This window comes from Nuphar pumila, chromosome 15 (genome assembly GCF_984573655.1).
Source record: "Nuphar pumila chromosome 15, dmNupPumi1.hap1.1, whole genome shotgun sequence".
In the NCBI taxonomy this organism is placed as follows: domain Eukaryota; kingdom Viridiplantae; phylum Streptophyta; class Magnoliopsida; order Nymphaeales; family Nymphaeaceae; genus Nuphar; species Nuphar pumila.
This window is the reverse complement of record NC_143263.1, coordinates 16,194,052-16,219,006: the sequence shown is the minus strand read 5'-3', so window position 1 is coordinate 16,219,006 and position 24,955 is coordinate 16,194,052. Positions and strand designations below refer to the sequence as shown.

Below are 24,955 nucleotides of genomic sequence, written 5' to 3'. Positions count from 1 at the left end.
AGTTCTAATCTTTGGCTTAACAATAAAAGCACCAACGGGGTCTCCGCTTGTCTGGTAGGAGCAGCTAGTCCACGTTACTTTGTGTTGGGACGCTGCAGATTCAAAACCCAATGTTATAGTTTATAACTGGTAAAGGGTCTGCCTAACCTCAGCTTGCCTTAAAAAAAACATAAAAGCACACAGATTTGCTTTTGAACGAGTCAACGGACGACTCAAGCTTAAAAGAATCAGCTTATTTTCACTGGAGCCGGAGTTCCGAGTTCATACTTCGTAGTGAATCATAACAGGCCAAGCTTGGAAGCCGAGCTCGAGCAACGCAGCCTCTCATTCGGCTCGCTTACGAGCGTTTAACGCTCTCAGCCAAATGCATTCCCTTCTCTCCCTCGCTCTGCTCTGTTCCGCTAAGAATCAGAAGCGGAAGTAGAGAATTATGAGCAATATGGAGGAATCGAAGGAGGAGGAAGAATCAACGGAGAGAAGAAGGGTTGCGCTACTGCGACGATCATCATTGTCCCTCCATCTTCGTCTTCATCATCTTCTTCTTTTTTGCTCACTCGCCACTCTCTCCAGTGCCCAGAGCGGTAAGGGATCACACTCCTCATTGTTGACTCTTTTTTGGGTTTTCTGAGTCCTCTTCTTCATTCCTCTATTGTATCGAAGCTCAATGGTGACTCCTTTGGATTCTTTTGACTCCGTCGTTGCTGCATTCCGATAGGGTTCGTAGTCATGGAAGATTTGGGGGGGAAATCAGTGTGATCTCCGTTTAGGTACATCTGACTTTAGGTTCGAATTTCGAGCTTGTTTGGTGCTTGCATATCGTTCTCACTGCTTTAAATGGCAGTAAAAATCGAAGCGTTGGTCGGGAGGAAGATGGCTTTTTTGCTTATGATGTGTCCATTTTCATTCCGGCGCATCGTTGCGGTTATCGGAAGGATCCCTTCTTCAAAATTGGGCAATCAGAGATTCTTTGGTTCGTTTTTTTTTTGTGTTTTGAGCTTTTGCTCGTTCCCAAGGTCTTCATATCTTCCTCCCCTTTTACTGTGGTTTGGAAAAAGGAAAGGGGAATAGGAAAGGGATGATTCGTGAAGTAGTTGGGTGCTTTGTTATTTCGAATTAGTTGGTGCTCTGACCGCTGAAATTAAATCGGGGTGCATTGTGAGGGATGATCATTTTGAAGTTGGGGGTGGAGACACTGTTAACTTTGGCTTGTTTGGGATGTCTCTAGTCGTCTGTCCTTCCTCTTTTTTATACCCATCGAGAGTTTAGGTTAACCGGTTTCTGTTTGAGAAAGGATTCCACTTGATCTCTATCTGACCTTCGGATGATGTGAGATGTTGAAGTAAATCATAAATAAATGCTGGAGCTGTAATAATGTTGCAATTGAGTCATTGCTGGATTTGATGGCCATGAATGCCTAATCCGTTGCTAAAGTAACATATCCTAAGAATTGAAAGATTGCTTTTAACTTGCACCATCATACTTTATCTTTACCTATGTATTTATTTATGCATGCAAGCATGCATGTATTAAAGGTCGTGGTCAAGAGGACTTCATTTTTGTTGTATGCCCTATTAGTGTTAGGTCCATTACAAAAATCACAGTTGCAGGAGTTTTTTATTTAATCTGAACCTACAATTGAGCTTTTTTGATATTTACACGGAGAAACCGCCCCCAGGAACAGTGACCTAGCCGCTCTGGCTTTGCCTGCCGTACCTACGGTCACTGTCCTGGCAGCGTAAAACTCACTTGACATTGTTTTTTCAGTAGAAAACAGAGGTTATGTATTTTTCATGTTCAGATGTGTTTTGGGAGAGATAAAGATTCAATGTCTCATATTGCACTAAAACATGATAATAGAAGTTTCTGTTTTTTTTTTTGTTAAATCAATTTGAAGCAAAGCATCTTTTTTTATCAAATAAGCAGCTGTCAACCAGCTGCGGCAGGAAGTCATGGAGAATTGAGGATAGCCCTTTGACATGGCCCAAGTCCAGCATTGCCCCACCTCCAGCAATAACGATTCTCAATCTAGACAAAGCAGCTCCCACCAAAGAAACTCAAATAATCAATGATCATTATCACATCCAGTTTTTGCTGACATTGCTAGAGTTTCTCACATTAAGAGTTCAATACCATGAAACCTTTCATTCAAAGGCACCCAACCTTCCACCAATTCAGCAGTGTGCACCTCCCACCAATTTCTTAGATGAATGGGCGTGAAGAGACTCCTCATATAGGATTTCCAATCAACTTCCTTGCATCATTCGAATGAGATTTTGGTTTCTCAAATCTGCACCATCCCTTTATCTGAATCTGAACCTATGATCACCTCTGAATGTGCCACAGCACCAGTCAACCCTCCTAGGGATTTTCCCTTTAATCATACAACCTTCGTGGTAACAATAGTTTTCATAATTTTTTATAAACAGGACAAGATATTGTTGCTTGGAATTGCAAACTGTTTAAAATAGATTTTAAATGTTGTATTTAGATGTATACAGATTGCATTGGAAGTTAGATCTCGTTGAGTTTAAGGAGCTTAACTGATCCAAAATTGTCACATGAATATAATATGAGTTTGAACTATGCGGATTCAAAGTTGAGAATAAGTGGTTTCATATTTTCTCCTATTTGGGCTCAAAAAGACTCAATTCAAGCCTTTGCGAGGCTTTGTGGATACTATTTTGATTGATGCAAGAACTAAATGTGTTATGGTTAAGGTTGGGCTAAAAAGCTAAATGATTCATGTATGATTGATATTAGATCCAAAAGTTGGGTTTAGTTAAACCCATGGATTATGATGATATGGAGTTGAACCTAAATGATTAAATGGCTATTCTTGGGCCCTTTACTGAACCAAATTGGGTTCATTTGTGACTATATTACAATTTAACCAAAAATATAAACGTAAACAACAAATTTCACATTAGCAGAAGCTAAATGTGGCGTAGATGTTTCCCTTGTTATTGTGATTTGTGAAACTGTCAGGACTACTTTCGTTCTTTCTTTCTGGTACTCCAGAATGTGTTTAAACTTCCTGAGTCAATGCAACCTTCTTCATTTTAGCTTTTGCGATGTTCTTTTTCATCAAATATTTTGTGTGATAATTATAAAAAAAGAATTGTGGCTGATAATATTGGGGATTGTGGTAAACAAAAAAGGTTTTCATAAACTTTTAATCTGTTGTATTTTCACCCCACTTTTTTCTACTATATTTCTGAAATTCTAATAGTTCTTGTCTGTCATTTGCTTAAATCGATTATATTCAACAATGTATGAAATAGTGACATTTTTCTTGACAGGACTATGCCCTGCAGATTGGGAAGTTGGCCCAAATAGAGATAAGTGCTTTGGATTTGTTGGGAGGTTTTATTCCTGGGATGAGTCAGAGGCTTTCTGTCTGGATGGTCATGGTCATTTGGCTGCACTGGCATCAGTCCAAGAATTAAATCTTGTACAGAAACTTTGCACAGACACAGTCAATGGGTGCTGGGTTGGAGGAAGGCGTTTCAACTCCTCTTCAGGTTTTAGTTGGAAATGGAGCGATAATACATCACACTGGAATGAATCGGTTTTTCCCGGGAAACCATTTTCTGTCAATTGCTCAAGCCAAACATGTCTCACTATGAATCCAAATGAGTCATGTACACTGGTCACAAATGGGCATGTTGCTCTTGTTGGTCAAAGCTGCAAAACAACTCATGAGTTCATATGCATGCGTGACATAGGTACTTTCCTCATCAATAACCCATGCCATCATGCAGTTGCTCATCCTGGCTGTGTGTTCAATTTCATTTATCAGCAATTCTAGATTGTCGGAAGGATCAATCTCATTTCAACTATCTTATTTTGTTTGTTTTCTTATTTGCAAAATTAGGCTAACTTTTTTAATGTTCACTTTAAACTGCTAGATAATACCTGTTACCACAAGAGATGCCACAAGGAATATTTTATAATCCTTGCAGTTGTGAGTGGATTAATCCTTGCCACCATGCTAGCTATAGTGGTTTGGCTCCTAGCTTATAGGAGGAGCAAAAAGCGGAGGAGGTCACGCAAAACATCTAGCCCATCAGCTGCTGCACTAGTTCCTCCATCTTGGAAGGTATTTACGAATGATGAGCTGAGACGTATTACAAAGAATTTCAGTGAAGGGAATAAACTTCTTGGGGATGCAAAAACTGGTGGCACCTTCAGCGGACTTCTGCCTGATGGATCTAGGGTGGCTGTGAAAAGATTGAAGAGGTCTAGTTTTCAAAGGAAAAAGGAGTTCTATTCAGAAATCAGAAGAATTTCAAGGCTTCATCATCCAAATCTGGTGGCTGTGAAAGGATGTTGCTATGACCATGGTGATAGGTATATTGTATATGAGTTCGTGGCAAATGGCCCCTTGGACAGATGGCTATATCATATACCAAGAGGTGGCAGGAGCTTGGATTGGATGACGAGAATGAAAATTGTGGTTACTCTTGCACAAGGAATTGCGTAAGCATCCTATACAGTTTCTTTTAGTATCTTTTTCTTTAAAACTTTCCTTCATTTTTATCTTTCCTTAAACTGCATTTCAGGAGCCTTATGTGGGTCTTGGGCATTTTGTTTCTCTTGCGTTAGTGGGAGTGGTGGATTCAAAATGGCATGGTGTGGTTCAATGTCAATGGATAAGATTTTATTCGATATCCGACAAATCCGACTCCATTTATTAGGATTTGGTAAGCCAAAAACAATATCCAATTGTAATCAGATGCGGATATGGTTTTGATTTTTTGCTACCGAATCCGAAAAATATCTGGATTTGATGGATATCCGAGTCCGATTACATGTAAAAAACCAGATATGGTATGAGCCTTTTACCATCCAAATTTGAATCCGTTTAGCGAACATTGGATTAGTTGAATCTGGTATTGGTCACATCCAACCCAAATCTGACCCATTTACATACCTAGGTATGCCATTAAATCCTTGTGGCCCTGTCTAGAACCACAGAGATCAAAACAAAATTGTTGATGTGATAATTGTCTGAAATTTTAAAACTATAGAGATTTTGTATTTCAAGCCATGTGTTGACTTTTTATTACCTTAAATAGCATGGCAGTGCATACTGCATTTACTTGGATTTATATTATCATCATAAACTAATTTTAGAATAAGCTTGTGGACTTATACTCGAATTAATTGGTAATTTGAGGAAAATATAACCTAAAAAAGAGCATCAGTTAAAGCTATGGAAAAAGTTTGACATAGCTATTCTCTTTTACTTTTTTCCATGCTTGAATTTAAAAAAAAAATATATGCCTATATTCTTTTCCAAAAGAAGACATCACAAGATCAACATGAATAATTTTATTAAAAAAATCCGCATGAATAACCAAAAGCAAACTCATTTTTTTATATAGGGCTTACTGTGATCCTTTCCCTTCTCATCTTCAATACAGTACTAATCTTTCCTTCACTTGCAAGATCCAAAACACTTCTTTATCATCTAATATTGCACATTGAACACTTAATTATTATTTAGTGTAATTTACAAAAATCTGCCTAACATTTCAATAATTAGCCCAAAAACATGCTTGGTCTTAAGATCATTCTAGTGACCTTGGTTTAGCCCAAGAAAGTGACTCAAGAACCTTGATTTCTTTATTTGCTTAAGAAATTACCATAAGATGACATAAGATGGGCTGTTCTACAAAAAATGGTTGAAAATGCCATTTTTGAAATGCATTCAGAGAAAGTAGGCAATTAAATGTGATAACTCAAAGAGTGGGTGGCCTTTCTGCAAATTACTCTATTGTTTATAGTAACTAGGATAAGTAACATCTTTCTGAACATTGCTAATTTATTATTATATAATAATTAGCATGACAACCATCCTAGCATAGTGTTATGTTAGTTAAAACTTTATCAACAATTATATTTAGACATTATACCTATCATTATTGATAATAATATTACTAAAATAGAAAAGGATGAAAAGTATAAAGTTTGATGGCAGACCCTACCTTTCCCATTAGTATGGTCTTAGCCATGATAAGAGAAAGGGCCACTAGTGAAAACCAAAATAAGGCAACCCTGGATCTATTCTCTCCTCCACTAGCTTCTACACAAGTGCTCATCTATCCTATTCCTTCCTTGGTTGCCTTGAAGTCACGGCCAGCTGAGCACCTTATCACCTCTTGTAAGGTTGTGTCTCATGTCTCCTTGACAATTCAGATGGTCAAGATTTAGTGCACCTTGTCTCCCCCAAGGGATGTGCAGGATCCACGGGTTGTGTTTTCCCCTTCAAGGATAGAACATTCCCTGATTCTATGAAGGTGAAAAGAGCTTTAATTCAACCTTTGTTGTTTTTACAGTGAGGACGGAGCCTCAACATATATTATATTTTCTCTTACAAACTAGAGGGGTTTTAACCATGGGTGGTTCCCAACTTTTACAATATTATTCTTAGAAATAGAAGGGTTTTATATTTAACCATGTGCTTTGCTTCTTAATGAATGTTTGCCTCTGATTTTGTACTCTATTAGAAAGAATCTAGAGGAGCTTTTTGCGTTATATTTAGTTCTTTCCAGATTGCACTTTAACCTGTTAGTTTTGTTAAATTTTACCTAAAAGAAAATTAGAAAAGTTTAATTGTGGCCCTTTATTAGATAGTTTGAGAAATAGCGGTAAATTGTCCATGACTTCTGTTATCATCAGCAAAAAAATAGAGAGATTTCTTTGCCATTCTTCTTTTTAATTTGCAAATTTAGGGGAAAAAGCTTGGTATATGCCCTACCAAGAATCATGATTGTTCACACAAGCACATACCTCACTGTCTTAAGTTAGAAATTTGCTGATGATGAAAACTAATTATTCTGTTATAGGTACTAGATAAACCGTCCGTCCTTATGGACGGGTTTACAGAGATCGATAAGGCAATACATTTAATACATGATTTTGGATCACAACTGAAATCAATTAAAGTAAAAACTTGGTACAAAATATAGAATGTGTTATAGTTTTGATCCAATATATTTTGATTATAAACTTGACGATTTACGGTCGTAATCAGTTACAAAAGAAAGTCAAGTCATCAAAAAGAAATAATCCACAGCTGTTTCTTGAGTTGACTTCATATTTAAGTCTATTTCTGCAACAAACAGTTAGAATGAACTGTAGCTTCAGCCATAGCAAGAAGGATCAACAGTCTTGTGGAAAACAACTGAAAGAGATTTCAGCTTCTAACATCTGTTCATGAAAGATTTTCTTGTGCTAAGCAGTTATAGTGACTACAAATATATAGTAATAATCTGCTTCATTTTCCAGATATAGGTCAGGTCATATGATTATCTGCTTTTAAAAATATATATACTGAATAAAAACACAAACAATAGCAATAATCTGCTTTTAATAAAAAGTATGCTGAATAAAAAAAACCACACACAAACAGGTGTACTGGGTATAAGTAAAACACAAATATAATTTCATTTCTAAAGTAAAAAATAAAAAAAACAAAAATTTACTACATAAAGATTCAAAAAACCACATACATAATTGTGCACTATTATTAAGCAATCCAAAGCATACACCAAAGCAAACAACTAACATATCCTTAAATGAAAAGAAACCTCTAAGTAAATAACCACTATTCTGACACAACTTAAAACGCACAAAAATAATATATTTACCTACCTTTATCCTCTTCCTTTCCATCTCGATTCTCGAACCTGATAGCCTCTTTGGCTGCCTCTCCTCAAGGCAGTCAGTGAAAAGAAATAACTGTGCTACCAAGGAAGAAGAATGAATTGGCCATCTGACCACTAGGTTATGTCTTATAGTAATCAGCAGACAAATGTTTGTTTAAACAAAAAAGAATGCGAGAGAAATGTTTTGTTTCAAAAACCTGTTATTATCAACCTCCAGAGTACAGGAATCAAGCATGATTCACATTCTCGAAAATTCAACTCCTAACAACACCTAATTAAACCCATCTTTTTGAAAATTGTATGCACCGTCTCTTACATCCAACTGAGAGCATCACCTTTAATTGCATAAATAATGTAAGGTTACCTAAATTTGCTATGAAATTACTGATTTTATTTCTTTCCCTGCACGTAGTTCATGCTTTTCCAAATGCATTTATTCCCTAATTCAACCTAATTCAAGCATTTTTTTGGGAAAAGCTCATGCACTCCCTCACCCAACCTATATTTGATATCAATTAGAGACCCTACTTATTTTTCACCATATAGTTCATGATTTTTAGAAGAGTCACCTTCTCTCACATTCCAATTGAAAATATCAACTTTAACTCCATAATTAATGTGACTACTTAAAATTGGTATGAAACTACTGACTTTATTTCCTTTTCTGCATGTAGTTCAAGTTTTTCAAAGACCTTTCTCCCCTAAATAAGCTCTTTTTTGGGAAAAGATCTTGCACCATCTCTCCCACCCAACCAAAGAGGCAATTATTTTTCTGCATGTAGCTCACGCTTTTTGCAAAGCTTTCTTCCGTAATGAAGCATAATTAAGCTTTTTTTATGGGGAAGAGATCCACCGTCTTTCTCATCCAATGAAGCATATTACCTTATTATTACATGACAAGGTCATGCACCGTCTTTCTCACCCAATCAAACATATTAGTATATTACCTTATTAATTGCATGTTTTTCTGCATTTAGTTGACACTTTCTTCTCAAAGCAATATTGACAAAGACAAAAAGAGATAGCACAATCAAAACCAATTTCAATAATCAATAATATAAATATACACTTGACTAACGAAAAATAATACCAAACATAAACCACTTAATAAAATATCAGAATCTACAAAAAAATTTGAAACAATTACTTAAAAAATACCTATTGACCTAATAAAATAAACAAAAAAGGACCAACTCGAGAAACAAACCATAAAGAAGATCTGAAGCAATCAATTTGATGTGAAATAAATGCAAGCTACTAAACATCAAGGCCTACCGTTGCATAAAAAGTATAAAAAGAAAATCAAAACAATTATTCGGATAGGAAAAACACCTATTCACCTAAAAAAAATGGATTTCTGCTACTTATCAAGCAAAAGACAAAAGCAAAAAATACACTAAAATAAACATGTCCCAATTACAAGAGAAAAATAAAAAATCCAAAAAAATAGAAAGAGAAAGAAGAGCGATAAAGTGAATCATCATACATAAGGAAAATAAGAAAACCAACAAAAAAAGACAAGCAGAGAAAAAGAGAGAGATTCATCATGCATACTGTTAGATTTAAGGTTTTTGAATTTTCTGCAGAAAGAAAGAGAAGACAACAGCATGCAGGGGCTGAATATGCACGATTCCCAATCTGGGAAATCAAACCTCTTGCTATTCCTTTTATATTGACAACTCTATTAAGTTACATACCAAAAATACCCCGGTTTATATATAATACAAAAGAATACTAATGAGGGGCATTTAAGACAAAAAAAATATAAAACATTGATAATATGGATCCTGGATCCTGACCCAAATCCGACCCATGCTAATAAACCATGGACAATTTGTCTCTCAAATACCAAAATCCAAGGTTGTAAGTAATGTATCGTTACCTGTATTGGTCGGGCCAATAGTAACACAGTATCGTATCATATCGTAAACGTACCATAAATTTTCAATAAAAAATGTCAAAAATCCAAAAAATAAAATAAAAAATCATAAAAAATAGTAAAATTTAAAAAAAAAAACATATCACATCAAATAATGATGAATTGCACAAAATACAGCCATAAAATCACATATGAAACATTTATGTCTTTATGAGTTGCATAAAACATCAACTATCTCACAAGAACAATGCAAAATATTAAATATCTTGCAATTAAGAACACGCCACAAGACTCATACTTTCATACTACATAAAAAAAATATTATGACAATAGTTGCATTCGATTTTCAATCGGTTTTCACTCATTATTTGAGTGACCCATTGCTATGTCGGATCATCTGATGTCATCTTTGTTGGAGGAGTGTGGAGCCTGATTTCTACCTGGTAAGTTGGCGGGGGGTTGTAGGGGGCAGTGCCCCCCGAGGCAATTTTTTTGGAGAGTATCTTTGTAATTTTACTCATAATAAAGATTTTTTTACCTTAACCTATTTTCTTAAGTGAAAAAATGGTGGAAATGCTTTCTTTTTTTATCTTAACCCATTTCTTTGGGTGAAAAAACAGTAGAAATGCACTTTTAATGGCCTTTGGACAGATTGAGAAGTTGGCCCTCAAAAGGTATTTAAGACTCAAAATGAAAAAATTAAATTTTGGCCTTTTTAAAGTGCGCCGAAGGTGTATTGAGGCCTTTGGTAAATAAATCAGCTACTTGTTCTTTAGTGTGTACATATCTTGTCTCTATCTCTTAATCTTCAACTTTCTAACGAATCAAATGTTGATCAATTTCAATATGTTTTATGTTCTCATGCTAAATAGGGTTTATCGAAATGTTGATAGCCCCTTAATTGTCACATAACAATAAGGTTTTGCTTATAATTTCTTCCAAATTATATAACAGGTGTCTGGTCCAAGTCAATTTAACAGTAACAATGGCCATGGAACGATATTTTGCTTACGTTCTGGGCCTTGCTACAACCTTCTGCTTCTGACTACTCCATGAGACAAGATTTCTCCCAATAAAATCGCAGTATCCAGACATACATTTTCTTTCAGCAGGATCACCGGCCCAATCAACATCTGAATATGCCACAACCATCATCATATCTTCATTTGCCATCATTTTTTTTGTAAAACAAACCATCCACTATAGTCCTCTTTAAATATCCCAGGATTCTTTTCACAACCTCTATGTGTGACAGCTTAGGCTGATGCATTAATTGAGAGACCTGATTGACAACAAACACAATGTCCAGACAAGTGGATGTGAGATATTGTAACATACCAACTACACTTCTGAACCTGTTCGGATGGCAGTACAATTCTCCTTCACTAGCACTCAATCTTTGGTGAATAGGAACAGGTGTTACAGCCGGTTTACATTCCCTCATTTCCGTCTTATTAAGAAGATCCATCGTGTATTTATGTTGTATAAAAAAATGAGGGCAGTGGTAAAAAAAAAAAGAAATATGGTAACCCAGATTACCATTGCAAATCTCAACACCGGTTTGTCGATCCTTGAGAATGCAAAAGAACTGTGTTTACAACAACCCAATACTAAAAACCACGACACAAAAGCACGACAAAAATCCAAATAAAAAATATGCACTCATTTCACACATACCATATCGGGTTCAAATAAAGTAAAAACGATAGAAAGAAATAGAACCATAGAAGTTTTTTGACCTCGGTTTGGGGAGAGAGAGAGTTAAACTGTCAACCATATAAAAGCAGATACCTCATCAAGTGGTTGGTAAGATATAGACAGCAAAGGCCTTGTCATGATTAAAACTTTCTTAATAAAGACCAAAAATTTCAAATTAATAACATCCATGTCACTCATCTAGTTCATACGTATCTTTCATATCTTACCGAGAAACTTGAAGACTTTTTAAGAAATTACTTGAATGCCATGTGCATCATGAGAGCAATTGTTCAACGCAACACACTTTCCCAACAAGACAAAAAAAGAATTTAACCCTCAACAACTCTCTTGTGAATGAAAAAAAGTTACAACTGTATTAAAAAAAATTTCATCAATGCCCATTATCTGTCAATAAGTAGTATAGATTGGGTTATTTTGAGACTTAATGTGTCATAATGGCTTTTGACAAGAGAAAACATTGTGATAAATGAAAGTAGGGAAACTCAAGTTGACTTTCTCAAACTTAAGAAGTCAACAACTTGTTCCTAGACAATAATAAGAAGTCTGTACCTCATCAAGGACTAAAAATTAGGAAACCAATGCGTCATTGAAAGAAATCACCATCATTGATCTGGGATGGGTAAGAATGCCATGGACTGAACGCATGATGTGAAATCCTTGACCGATTTCTGATCAAAATCTCCCCTTTTCAAGCTCCAGGGACTCCATTTTCCTTGCCTTTTACAATCTCTCTCGGATTTTTCTTACAAAATTCTAAAGTCCCATCACGATCTCCTCACTCCTTTCATCCAATCATTTCAGTCTCGAGGATTTCGTCCTTCTCAAAGCCATTCAGGGTAAGGTACTAAACCTGAACCTCACTTCGTGAGGACCATTTACATAATCAATTCTTTTATACCCAGTCAGATATCCTAACTGGGGCATTTTATTTTTGAAAGTTGGTGTGTTTTTCTTTGCCCCTAAGCTCGGCTTTCAACCGACTTAGCAGCAAAGATGGGCATCTGTAAACATCCCAAATTTTTCTAGTCCGTTTCGGACATCTCTTTTCTCGGATGTCAAACCTCTGCAGGGCAGTATCGAGTCTCACCCCTAGGTTTATCCCAATCTAGAGATTAGTTTACCCTCGTTTTGTCAATAAAATTATCATTTTACTCCTAAGTCACCCTTAGAACTTTCGTCAGTTAGGTTTAACCAAACTCATCTTAAGTTCAGAAGAAGTTAGAATATTTGTGATTTCTAGCTCTTCTGAGCTCGCGATAAGCGAATCTTGATCATTTCTGACCATTTCAGCTAAAATTAGCTCATTTAAGGCGAAATAAGCTCATTTTAGCTCGAATTTTAACCAAACTGTCCCCGAGTTAGCCAAATCCATTAGATTCTATCCCCAAAAGGGTGGAGAAATGTGAAGAACAATAACATGATTAACATCATTGCAGCAAATTCTTATTGGGCTATGTTCTTGACACAAGATTTTTCTGATATTGAAAAATGAGTGTCAATATTCTAAAGAAACCCCCTACGCTCACATTTTTTCTTCCCATATGTGGTGCATAGTTTTCAAAAAATTGGTGAAAGATCAGTTTTGTTTGGAAAAATATATAAATGCAGTGACATTTGTCAAGTGTATTACAAATCATAATCATGTGTTGGCTTTTAATTGAAAACAAGAGAAAACTAAGGTTGTTGAAGCATGCAAAAACAAGATTTTGCTTTTCATTGCATTGTATTGAGAAGATTGGTTGATATAAAGTAGATCTAATGGCCATGTCATTTTTTATATGAGCAGAATGATGGATACATGGATGAGAAATGTCAAAAAATTGTCAAATATATAAAAGAGCTTATTTTGGGTGATGATTTTTGGAACAATGTTAATTTAATGTTATTATTAACATAACCAGATGTATGCACTGTTAAAATGTAACTCAAAATTTCATTACATGTGTATATATATATTTATATATAGAGAGATACATATACATATATATATATATTTATATATATAGAGATACATATACACATATACCATGTATGTATGTATACATGTGTATATGTATCTCTATATATGTAAATATATATATATATATATCTTTTTTAGTTTAATACCTGAAAGGGTATTTCTGTAATTTTTCCTTTTACGCATATTCTCTTTGGAATTATGCTTGTAATTATTTTCTTAAACTTTTTCTTTTTTTTCTTTTTTTTTCTTTTTTTATCTTTTTTTGAACCACATTGGGGGCCTCCCAATAGAGTCGTTGGGGGCTCCCAACGACTCCTTTGGGAGCCCCCATGTTGGCTCCTCTTGTGTGGATGTGTATATATAAGGGTGCTCCCCCTTTGTAATAATAAGCTTGAGAGTCTCAAGCATTTCCTTTTTTATTAATGCATTAATCGCATGCCTTTGTGCATGTTTGATTATTTTACGCTTGTATGCGTATTTGTTCAAGTGTTGTTTGAGTGTATTTAAGCACATCTTTTATAACGTATTAGTGCTTGGATGTGGATTGTCTCTTCGTGAACATCTTTACATGGTATCAGAGCTTGGTTGAAGATAAAAGATCATGAGATTCTTCGTTTTTCGAGTGCCTCAAAAAGCATGCCTTTGGTGTTTTGAAGATTCAAGTGGTGGATTCTCTTCCTCCAATATTTTAGAAGAGCTTTGCGACAAGTAAGATCTAAAAATCTTACTTTGGTACATATTTTTTCTTCCATCTATTCTATTTAATGGGTGAAAAAAAGTCTCATTTTGCTCTCGGTTTTAAACTAAATGGCTTCAACTATCACGTTTGGGCCAGGAACAAGGAGGCTCATATAAAAGGGAAGGTCTTTGGGGTTATGTGCAAGGCACAATCCCGGAACCGGAACCAAAAATCACCATGATAACGGAAGGTGAAATCAAGATCCTTGAAGGGGACGAAAGAACCAAAGCTCTTGAGGATTATTCTAAGAAGCACGATAAATGGGAAATGAAAAATTTCAATATTCTTTCTTGGATTTTTTCATCGGTTGAAACTAAGATTAATGTCAATATTATTAAGTTCAAGAAAGCTTCAGAAGCTTGGCATTATCTTGAAAAAATGTATACGTCAAGGGATTTATCCCATAAATACTACCTTTAAAAGAAGGCTCTTACTCTTCTCCAAGGTGACATGACCGTTAGAGAATACTTCGTTGATCTTTCTTCCATTTGGGACGAGCTTGCCATGCTCGAACCAAAATAGAGTGGGGAAGCGATTGAACTTCGTCACAAACAACTAGAAGAAGATCGATTCTTCAATTTTTTGAATGGGTTAAGACTCAAATTTGAGCAAATAAGGTCTTCTCTTTTGTCATTTTTCACTCCTTCTCTTGAGGATGTTCTCACCAAATTAAGTGGTGAAGAAACCGGTATGGGTATAAGTAAGCAAGGGTCAAATGTGCTTGCGGTCCCCTCTAACTAGGAAGACAATGATGGGGTCAATGCGGTATCTAAGCTCGGAAATAATGTAAGAACCTATCGTCCTCATTTTATAACTCAAAATCAAGTGGAAAATAGTGGACAAGGAGGAAGGAAGGACTATATCAAGATTATTTGTCATTTTTGTAAAGAACCGGGGCATATTAAACCCATATGCTTTAAGTGGAAGAAACTTCTAGCCATGGCGACCACTGGTATATCGCAAAAGGAGGAGACGTCTTCAAATGAATCTCTTTCACTAAATCAAATAGTGGAAGCTCTCCAACCTGTCCTCAAGGGAGCCACCTCCGGTGCCGCAGTGTCTACCGTCTCCCCTCCAGGTAAAGTTTCTTGGCTTTTGGATTCGGGTGCGTCTTTTCATATGTCCTCAAACATGTATTCTCTTTCCGATTATTCGAAAAATATTTCTCCATCTTTTGTTTCTACTGCGGATGGGACTTCTCTTGAAATTAAAGGCATAGGTAATTTTGAAGCTCAAGATTTTTGTATTCCAAAAATTAGATTTATACCTAAATCAAACTTGAACCTTCTCTCTGTTTCTCAACTCTCGGACCATAGTTACGATATTAAATTTCCTTCTGATAAATGTTTAATACAGGATCGCTGGTCCGGGAAATTGATTGGGGAAGGCTCTAGGAAGGGAGACTTGTACTATTTGGACTCTCTTCAAGTTCCAAGAAATTCTTTTTGTAATATTGCCAGACATAAGGATATAAATATTTGGCACAAAAGACTTGGTCATCCTAACATCACCAAGTTATCTTATTTACATTTTGCTAAAAATCTTTGTAAAAATACATTTTCTTGTAATGATTGTATTCTTGGAAAAATGAAAAGTATGCTCTTTGAACAAAGATCTATGTTTACTTCTAAATCTTTCGAAATCGTTCATTCCGATGTTTGGGGACCAACACCAATTGTTTCGAAAGGAGGATTTTTCTACTATGTGATTTTTGTGGATGACTTTTCTAGGTACTCTTGGATTTATTTTTTTAGACATAAGCATGAAGTTTTTTCATGTTTTAAATCATTTCATGTGATGATTAAGAATCAATTTAACAATAATCTTAAGATATTCAGAAGTGATTCTAGAGGAGAATATCTCTTCAATGAATTCAAGAAGTATCTTGAAGATAGTGGTATTGTTCACCAAAGGTCTTGTTCTAAAACCCTTCAACAAAATGGGTTGGCCGAAAGAAAACATAGGCATATCATTGAAACCACTCGAATACTTATATCCCAAAATATTCCTAAAAACTTTTGGGCCGAGGCGACTCTTGCCTCTGTGTATCTGATAAATCGTTTACCATCTAGGAATTTGGGTAAAATTTTTCCTTTTGAAGTTTTATATAAAATGGAACCTGATTATAACAGTTTACAAGTCTTTGGTTGCAAATGTTTTATTCTTACAGATAAGAATGATAAACTTTCTCCTAAGGCTATTCCCTGCGCCTTTCTTGGATATTTCGAAACTCAAAAAGGGTTTCGATGTTACGATCCTAGAAATGATAAGTTATACGTCTCAAGAAATGTGACATTCTTGGAAAATGAGAGTGGCTTTGAAAAAAATATTTCTCACCACGAAAATGTTGATTATTCTTTCTTTTTTGACTTACTGTCTAGTAATGATGACATGTTTAGTGATGATGAAATATCATCAAACCATGATAATGAAAATGAAGTAGATATTGAAGAATTTAACCCACCTAATATTCAAGGAGATAGAATCTCAAATGACCCAATAACCTATTCTCGCAGAAATCAAGATACTTTCAAAAGTGCTATTAAGCAATATGATGAGTCTATTCCTGCTTATGATCACAGACGATTTGAAAGAAATAGGAGACCTCCAACTCGATTTGACTCTTTTTCACCCAAATATAGGGCTTGTCTTAGTGCCATTCATTCTTACTTTAAATCAAGAAACTTCGAGGAAGCCAAAAAATGTGTAGAATGGCAAGAAGCTATAGAAAATGAACTCAAAGCTCTTAGGAAAACTGAGACATGGGAATTCCAAACTCTACTTGTTGGAAAGAAAAATATAGGTTGTCGTTGGGTATTTAAAGTTAAGACTAAGAGTGATGGATCTCTGGAGAGATATAAGGCTCGCTTAGTCGCAAAAGGGTATGGCCAAGAATATGGCATTGACTATGAAGAAACTTTTGCTCTCGTAGCTCGAATGGTTACAGTCAGATGTCTTATCACTATTGCGTATATTAAAAAATGAATTTTTTTTCAAATGGATGTAAAAAGTGCCTTTTTAAATGGTGATCTTAATGAAGAAGTTTATATGGATGCCTCACCAAGCATGAAAATTCCTAAAGATAAAGTTATTTGCCTTCGGAAAGCTCTCTATGGTTTGAAACAGAATTTGAAAGCCTAGTATGACAGATTTAACAATGTAATGTTAGAAAATAATTTTTCTTCCTGTTATACTGATATTGCATTATTCATTAGAAAATCTGATGTATGGATTGTGATACTATTACTTTATGTTGGCGATATGTTAATCACCGGTGATGATGTTTAAGGAGTCTAGGGTATTAAATCCATCTTGACTTTGAAATTTGAAATGTCAGACTTAGGTTTTCTGATATATTTCCTTGGAATTAAGGTTGCTTATTCTCAACGTGGTTATTTTCTATCTCAATCTAAACTTGCTTGTGAGATTATTGACAGATCAGGAATTTTCGATGACAAAATTTGCGAAACCCCTCAAACAGTGAGCTCAAAAACGAAGATTGATGACGAGATTCCTCTCACCGATCCCACTCCTTACAGGCAACTGGTAGGCTCGTTGATGTATCTTAGCATCACTCTGCTTGATTTGTCACATGCGATCCACATTGCCAGTCAGTTCCAGCATGCTCCCACAACGGTTCACATGAGTGTTGTTCTTCACATCATCAGATATCTTAACAACAACAACAACTACGCCTTCATCCCAAAACAATTGGGGTCGGCGATATGAACCAAAAAAGAAAATCATTCTGGGTCTTCCACACAAATCCTTCTCCTCCAATCATTTCTATCCAATGCCATGTCCTTGGTGAGGTTCAAAGCATTCATATCCTTTCCTATCATCTCCATCAAAGTCTTCTTAGGCCTACCCCGACTTCTTTTAACTAATATATTTTCCCATTTCTCCATCCTTCTAACTGGAGCATCATTAGGCCTTCGCCGAATATGTCCAAACCACCGTAAATGATTCTCTCTCATCTTATTTTCAATGGGTGCAACGGCTACCTTCTTACGTATCTCCTCGTTCTGAATCTTATCTTTTATTGTATTTTCACACATCCATCTAAGCATACGCATCTCAGCTACACTAATTTTTTGAATATGATGTCTCTTAGCAACCCAACATTCCGTACCATATAGTAAAGCGGACCTAATAGTCGTCCTATAAAACTTTCCCTTCAACCGCAATGGCATTCTACGATCGCACAACACTCCAGTTGCACTTTTCCATTTCATTCACCCAACCTTTATCCTATGATTTACATCTCCATCAATTTCTCCATACTTTTGAATGATAGATCCCAAATATTTGAAACAATCATCCACCGGTATTTCTTGCTCACCTAGCTTCACTACACTCTCATCACTACTTCGTTGCTTACTAAACCGACATTCCATGTATTTTGTCTTACTCTTACTCAACTTAAAACCTCTTGCTTCCAATGTCTGTCTCCATAATTCTAACTTAGCATTAACCCCAGCTTTAGACTCATCAATCAAAACAATATCATCAGCAAACAACATACACCACGGCACATTTTCTTGAATTGATCTCGTAAGCTCATCCATCACTATAGCAAATAGGAAAGGGCTTAAAGCAGATCCTTGATGTAACCCAACCGTTATAGAAAAATTGGTTGTCACCCCTCCACAAGTGCGGACATTGGTTACTACTCCTTCATACATATCTTTAATTATACTAATGTACTTGAGAAAAACACCTTTCTTCATCATTGTCCACTAGAGAACATCCCTAGGTACTCTATCGTATGCCTTCTCCAAATGAATAAAAACCATATGCAAATCTTTGTTTCTCTCTCTATATCTCTCAATAAGTTGTCTAAGAAGATGTATAGCTTTCATAGTTGATCTTTCAGGCATAAAACCAAATTGATTCTCCGATATCATGACAACCTTCCTCAACCTAGACTCAATCACCCTGTCCCAAAGTTTCATAGTATGACTCATGAGTTTTATACCACGATAGTTTGTGCAATCTTGTATATCACCCTTATTCTTATATAGAGGCACCAAAGTACTCTTCCTTCACTCATTAGGCATCTTATTTGTTCTCCAAATCTTGTTAAAAAGATTTGTCAACCATTGTAAACCTTTCTCTCCCAAGCATTTCCAAGCCTCGATAGGTATACCATCTGGGCCAACTGCCCTTCTTGAATTCATTTTCTTCAAAGCCTCTGCAATTTCTTTCTTTTGAATCTTGCGCATGAAGTCACGATTCATCTTATGAAAAGGAATGAAGAAGTCTCCAAGATCCTGAGCATGACTTTCATTAAATAGCTTATCAAAATAATTTTTCTCTCTCCTTAATCTCCTCATCTTTTACTAAAACCCTTTGTGTTTCATCTTTGATACATCTAACCATACCCAAATCTCTCGATTTCCTATCTCTCATCTTTACAAGCCTATAAATATCCTTCTCACCCTCTTTGGTATCCAACTTGTCATAAACCTCCTTATATACCTTATCCCTCGCGTTTCGAACTACTTTTTTAGCTTCCTTCTTTGCTATCATATACTTCTCAAAATTCTCATTATCACGACTCTTAGATTTCTATAACACTCTCTTTTAACCTCAATAGCTAATTTGACATCCTCGTTCCACCATGATGTATCCTTACCTAGCGGTGCACCGCCTTTAGACTCACCCAATACCTCCTTAGCCACCTTTCTCATGCCACCCGCTATCTTATTCCACATTGATTCTGAATCCTCCTCGAGACACCAATCAGCTTCCTTAACTACCTGCTCTGCAAACATTTTTTGTTTAGCTCCTTTCAGTGCCCACCACTTAATTCTAGGATCTATCCTATGTCTTAAGGAAACTGTAAATAAGGGAGTATTTTTGTTTTCGTCTGAATTAAAGTTAATTGCTTATACTGACTCAGATTGGGAGGTGACCCTAATAATCGTCACTCCACCACTGGTTTTTGTGTTTTCTTAGGAGAATCATTGATTTCTTGGAGATCTAAAAAGCAACAGAAGATCTCTTTGTCCTCCACCGAAGCAGAATATAGAGCCATGACGTCCACCACCATGGAAATTGTATGGATTCAGCGTCTTTTAGAATGAGAGTTCACATTGGAGAACCAACAAAGTTATGCTGCGACAATAAAAGTGCAATTTATATTGCCAAGAATCACACTTTACATGAGCGAACAAAGCATATAGAAATGGACTGTCACTATGTTCGAGAGGAATATTTGAAGAAGGTCATTGATCTCCCGTACGTGACGTCCGAATATCAATTGGCGGACTTCTTCACTAAGGTTCTTTGTTCGTCTAGGTTTCACTTCCTTCTTGGCAAATTTACGGTCATCACACCGTAAGTTTGAGGGGGTGTTAAAATGTAACTCCAAATTTCATTACATATATATATATACACATATATACCATGTATGTATGTATATGTATCTATATCTATATATATATATATATATATATATATATATATATATATATCTTTTTTAGTTTAATACCCAAAAAGGTATTTCTGTAATTTTCCCTTTTACACATATTCCCTTTGGAATTATGCTTGTAATTATTTTCTTTAACTTTTTCTTTTTTTTTCTTTTTTTATCTTTTTTTGAACCACATTGGGGGCCTCCCAATAGAGTCGTTGGGGGCTCCCAATGACTCCTTTGGGAGCCCCCATGTTGGCTCCTCTTGTGTGGATGTGTATATATAGGGGTGCTCCCCATTTGTAAAAATAAGTTTGAGAGTCTCAAGCATTTTCTTTTTGATTAATGCATTCATCGCATGCCTTTGTGTATGTTTGATTATTTTATGCTTGTATGCGTATTTGTTCAAGTGTTGTTTGAGTGCATTTAAGCACATCTTTTATAACATATTAGTGCTTGGATGTGGATTGTCTCTTCGTGAACATCTTTACATGCACATGGTCTTTGTGGGTATTTTATCAATATTCATTTGCTTGAACCTTTAAATTTTTACTTTTGCTATTAACAAAACCTTTGTACAAATAATAAGGTTTTGTGATTAAGATGTGTTGATCATTGGAGAGGCATATGAAGGGATGGTTGATGCGATGAAAGAAGGATAATGTGACATTGATGATGAAAATGTTTATCCTATAGTGAAGTAGGTTGAATTGGAAAAGTGAGATAAAATGTATGTGCATGAACATTTGTTAATAGACTATCATAACCAAGGTTGCCAAACTCGGAAGCGGAAGCGGAAGCGAGAAACAATGCATTTTAAAATGTATAGGAAGCAGGAAGCGTGGAATAAAAAAAGCAATATAAGAATTGAATGAGAATCAAAATGGAATACAAATAAAAATTAAATAAAAGTAACTATTCTTAAATTTCATGATTTTTAGTGTAAGAATTAAATTTTTAACAAAATCAAAAAATGATGACTGTCAATTTAGAGAAAGCACATGGAAGTGAGTGAAAAGCATGAGAAAAACACACATAAAAAACATGAAAAGTAGAGTGAGAACATAAAAGAAGAATGGATGAAGCATGTGAAAAGCATGGGAGAATCGACTCTCATCAAGTTTCGAAAGAGAGGAGTGTCGCGCTTCCGAAGCGAGTTTCCAGGAGGTGGGCTTCCCACCTATTTAAGAAGCTTCCAGTAACTCTGCTCATAACTCTTATTTATTAAAATTAGCCTCCAAGGCCATGCAGAGAAAGTTTTTAAATGATGGCATGGATGTGTTTTTTCGGTACTTCTTAATGCAATGAAAAAAATGTGCTAGTGGCAAAAATCAAGAGTCTTTGTTACAAACACAGTCTATAGACTCTATGCTACTTATTGATGGATGATGGGCATTAATAAACAAAATGTTAATACAGTTCCTACTTTTTTTTATTGACAAGGGCGTTGTTAAGTGTTAGATATCTTTTTTTTTCTATTATTGGAAAAGCATGTTGTGTTGAAGAATAATTGTCAGATTTTGGTAGAGTCTCAGCCTGTATATGATGAAGAGAGAGAGAGAGAGAGAGAGAGAGAGAGAGAGAGAGAGACTCTGTGGGACATTCATCTATTTCATGTATAAGAGGATGTCCCTATGTATATATTTATAGAGGAAAATATACAAGATATTGAGTTACAATTGGATTGTCGTACAACCCTCAGCTGGGATGTCAACTAGAATCTGAGTCATAATAGGACTGGTATGCCTAAATGACCAGAATACCCTTCACTTATCTATCCTCTTCACCTCTCTATCCTTAACACCCCCTCAAGCTGTGCAAGGGTCAAAACCATGGACAATTTGTTTTTAAGTTTCCAATGATGAAGGAAGGGTAATGGTTTGGTGAAGAGATCAGCCACTTGATGTTCTCCAGAAATAAAATATGGCTGTACTTCCTTATCTTCCACTCGTTCGCGAACAAAATGTTGATCCAACCCAACATGCTTCATCTTCTCATGTTGAACAGGATAGTTGCAACTGCCACTGCACTTAAAAGCAAATAATTGTCTAACCCAATCCATATCTGAATTTATTCCAGTCACTATAACTACTTAGCACAAGAAAATCCTGCATGAACAGATGTTAGAAGTTGAGATCTCTTTTAGTTGTTATCTATGAGACAGTTTATCTTTCTCGCTACGGTTGAAGTTGCAGTTCATTCCAACTGTTTGTTGCAGAAATATGAAGTCAACTCAAGAAACACCTTTGGAACATTTTTTTATGACTTGTCTTTCTTTTGTAACTGATTATGACTGTAAATTATCTAGTTTGTAATAAAAATATATTGGATAAAAACTATTACACATTCTATATTTTGTACCTGGTTTTCTCTTTAATTGATTTCAGTTGTGATCCAAAAATGATGTATTAAATGTATTGCCTTATCTGTCTCTGTAACCCTGTCTGCACGGACGGGCGGTTTATGTAGTTAGTAACTAATTGGAAAATAGGGGCTCTCTTCATATCCTCTAGCCCAGGGGAAGATGCTCTTAATTTAGTGCTATTGATTGTTGGAATAAATATGTTGTATGCAAAAAGACCCTGTTTGCAGTGGTAGCAAACAAAAACTTTTCACCACCTGCATCTCTGTCATTAGTGGTGCATGTATATTCCTTCATCCTTGTGAAAATGAATAGACTAGTTCAATAAGGGCCAGTTGACTTGTTTCTATCAACCGTAACCTTCATCTTCTTTCTTGATTTCATTAATCTTAAAATGATGGGGCATTTGAAAATGTGGAATGTTAATCTAGAGTAATTGCATATTAAGAAAGATTTTTCTGAAGTTGAAATCTTGAAAAGCTTAGGACTGTTTTGGGCATTTGAAAGTTTACTGTCTTTTGTAATATCTTATGGCAAAATATGTTTGTGAATTGTGATTTTGTGAGATAGTTTATTCTTGTTTCTATGGACGTTGTACTATTTTGAGTCCCAAGTGCTGTTAGATACTTGCAGTGCTTTAAAGCATGTGTATGTGTGTATGTGTGGCCACATGGTGACCTGCTTCCTATAAACCAAGGACTTGTGCCCATGCCTCATGGCCAGATGACTTGGTCTGGGTGGGCTAAAGGTCAAAGCAGAATTGGTTTTGCTGATATTGTGGATACACTTAGCAAGTCAAGTCCAAGTCATGCCAAACCCAAGTTTAATGTTGTTAAGCTTGTACTTGTTGAGATGTTTAAGGAATACATTTATGTAGGAAGCCCTGCTCAATAGTGACTGCACACGAGTATTGCAAGAGAGACAAAATGATAGAGGGTCGAACGCTATAATTCCAACCCAACCCCTCCCCTTGCAGGAAAAAAGAATTCATTTTACTGTTCAGTATGTTGATATTACTTACATATGTGAAAAAAAAAAGAACTTTTTTGTGTTCTATACTATTGACAATTTACTATTCTTCTATATATCTTTTAGTTATTATCTGAATTCTGACTTTTGAACTTGTGGAAAACAGTTTTCTGCATGACAAGGTTAAGCCACATGTGGTACACCGGGATATCAGAGCAAGCAATGTTCTGCTTGATGAGGAATTTGGAGCTCATCTGATGGGCGTGGGTTTATCAAAGTTTGTGCCATGGGAGGTGATGCATGAACGGACGGTAATGGCTGGTACCCATGGTTATCTAGCCCCAGAATTTGTTTACAGGAATGAGCTCACTACTAAGAGTGATGTTTATAGTTTCGGGGTGCTGCTTCTGGAGATCATAAGTGGGAGAAGGCCAGCGCAGGCTGTTGATTCTGTTGGATGGCAGAGTATATTTGAATGGGCTACACCGTTGGTTCAATCTCACAGGTACGTAGAGCTGCTGGACCCTGTGATTTCCGACATCCCTGATGTAGGAGTAATCCAGAAAGTGGTGGACCTGGTGTATGCTTGCACACAGCATGTCCCGTCGGTGCGACCAAGAATGTCTTATGTGGTCCATCAGCTGCAGCAGCTAGGCCCAAGGCAGAGGAATCCTGATGAAGAGAGTAGCAGTCCAACCACATGTATTCAATAGTAGTTGATGGATTTCAGGACGTTACTCTGCCCAAACTGTATCAAGTAATTAGGATTCAAGTTTTTATTTTCAGCCCTGGGTAGCTCTTGCTATTTTGTTGTTACTTTTGTTTAGTTGTTCGAATCTCTTATAAAAATGTATTTTGGAATTTGGTTTTATATCTGAAAACTAAGCTTCTTCAATGGCCTGCTACGGGTATGACATTTTTTCACTTCTTAATCTCTTACTATTAATCCCATGAATAACTGATCTTGTGCATACTCAGCATTATTTATTTTAGATTCTGTGTGTTCATTCTATCACTTCTCTCTTCCAGTGTTAGAAATTATCATCGGGTTGCTTGAGGGGGTGTTTAATCCGAAATCATGAAAGCGTTTGTAGGAATCCTGAAGACAGCAGGAATCATTGACTGCTGTAATACCCAGTGAGCAAACCACCTGGGAAAAAATATCATGGTGGATTGGCTTTTCTTTCAATACGGTCTCCTGCAACTGGCAACTCAAGGGAGCTTGGTTGAGTCTGT

General features: G+C 36.0%; 1 protein-coding gene across 1 annotated transcript; it reads left to right on the top strand.

Annotated features, from left to right (window-relative positions):
- Nucleotides 1-303: 303 nt before the first annotated feature.
- Nucleotides 304-24,681, top strand: LOC149814628 (protein kinase family protein / C-type lectin domain-containing protein). Its single transcript, XM_089990320.1, has 4 exons — nucleotides 304-581; nucleotides 3,300-3,725; nucleotides 3,909-4,479; nucleotides 23,886-24,681. The coding sequence occupies exons 1-4, from the start codon at nucleotides 431-433 to the stop codon at nucleotides 24,430-24,432; spliced, it is 1,695 nt and encodes a 564-aa protein (XP_089846446.1). The 5' UTR covers nucleotides 304-430; the 3' UTR covers nucleotides 24,433-24,681.
- The last annotated feature ends 274 nt before the right edge of the window (nucleotides 24,682-24,955 follow it).

Bases quoted from the DNA above. Each gene is read 5' to 3' on its own strand.
- LOC149814628 (XM_089990320.1), top strand. From the start codon at position 431: ATGAGCAATATGGAGGAATCGAAGGAGGAGGAAGAATCAACGGAGAGA. The intron at 582-3,299 runs GTAAGGGATCAC...TTTTCTTGACAG, and splicing joins TCTCTCCAGTGCCCAGAGCG to GACTATGCCCTGCAGATTGG. The intron at 4,480-23,885 runs GTAAGCATCCTA...TGTGGAAAACAG, and splicing joins ACTCTTGCACAAGGAATTGC to TTTTCTGCATGACAAGGTTA.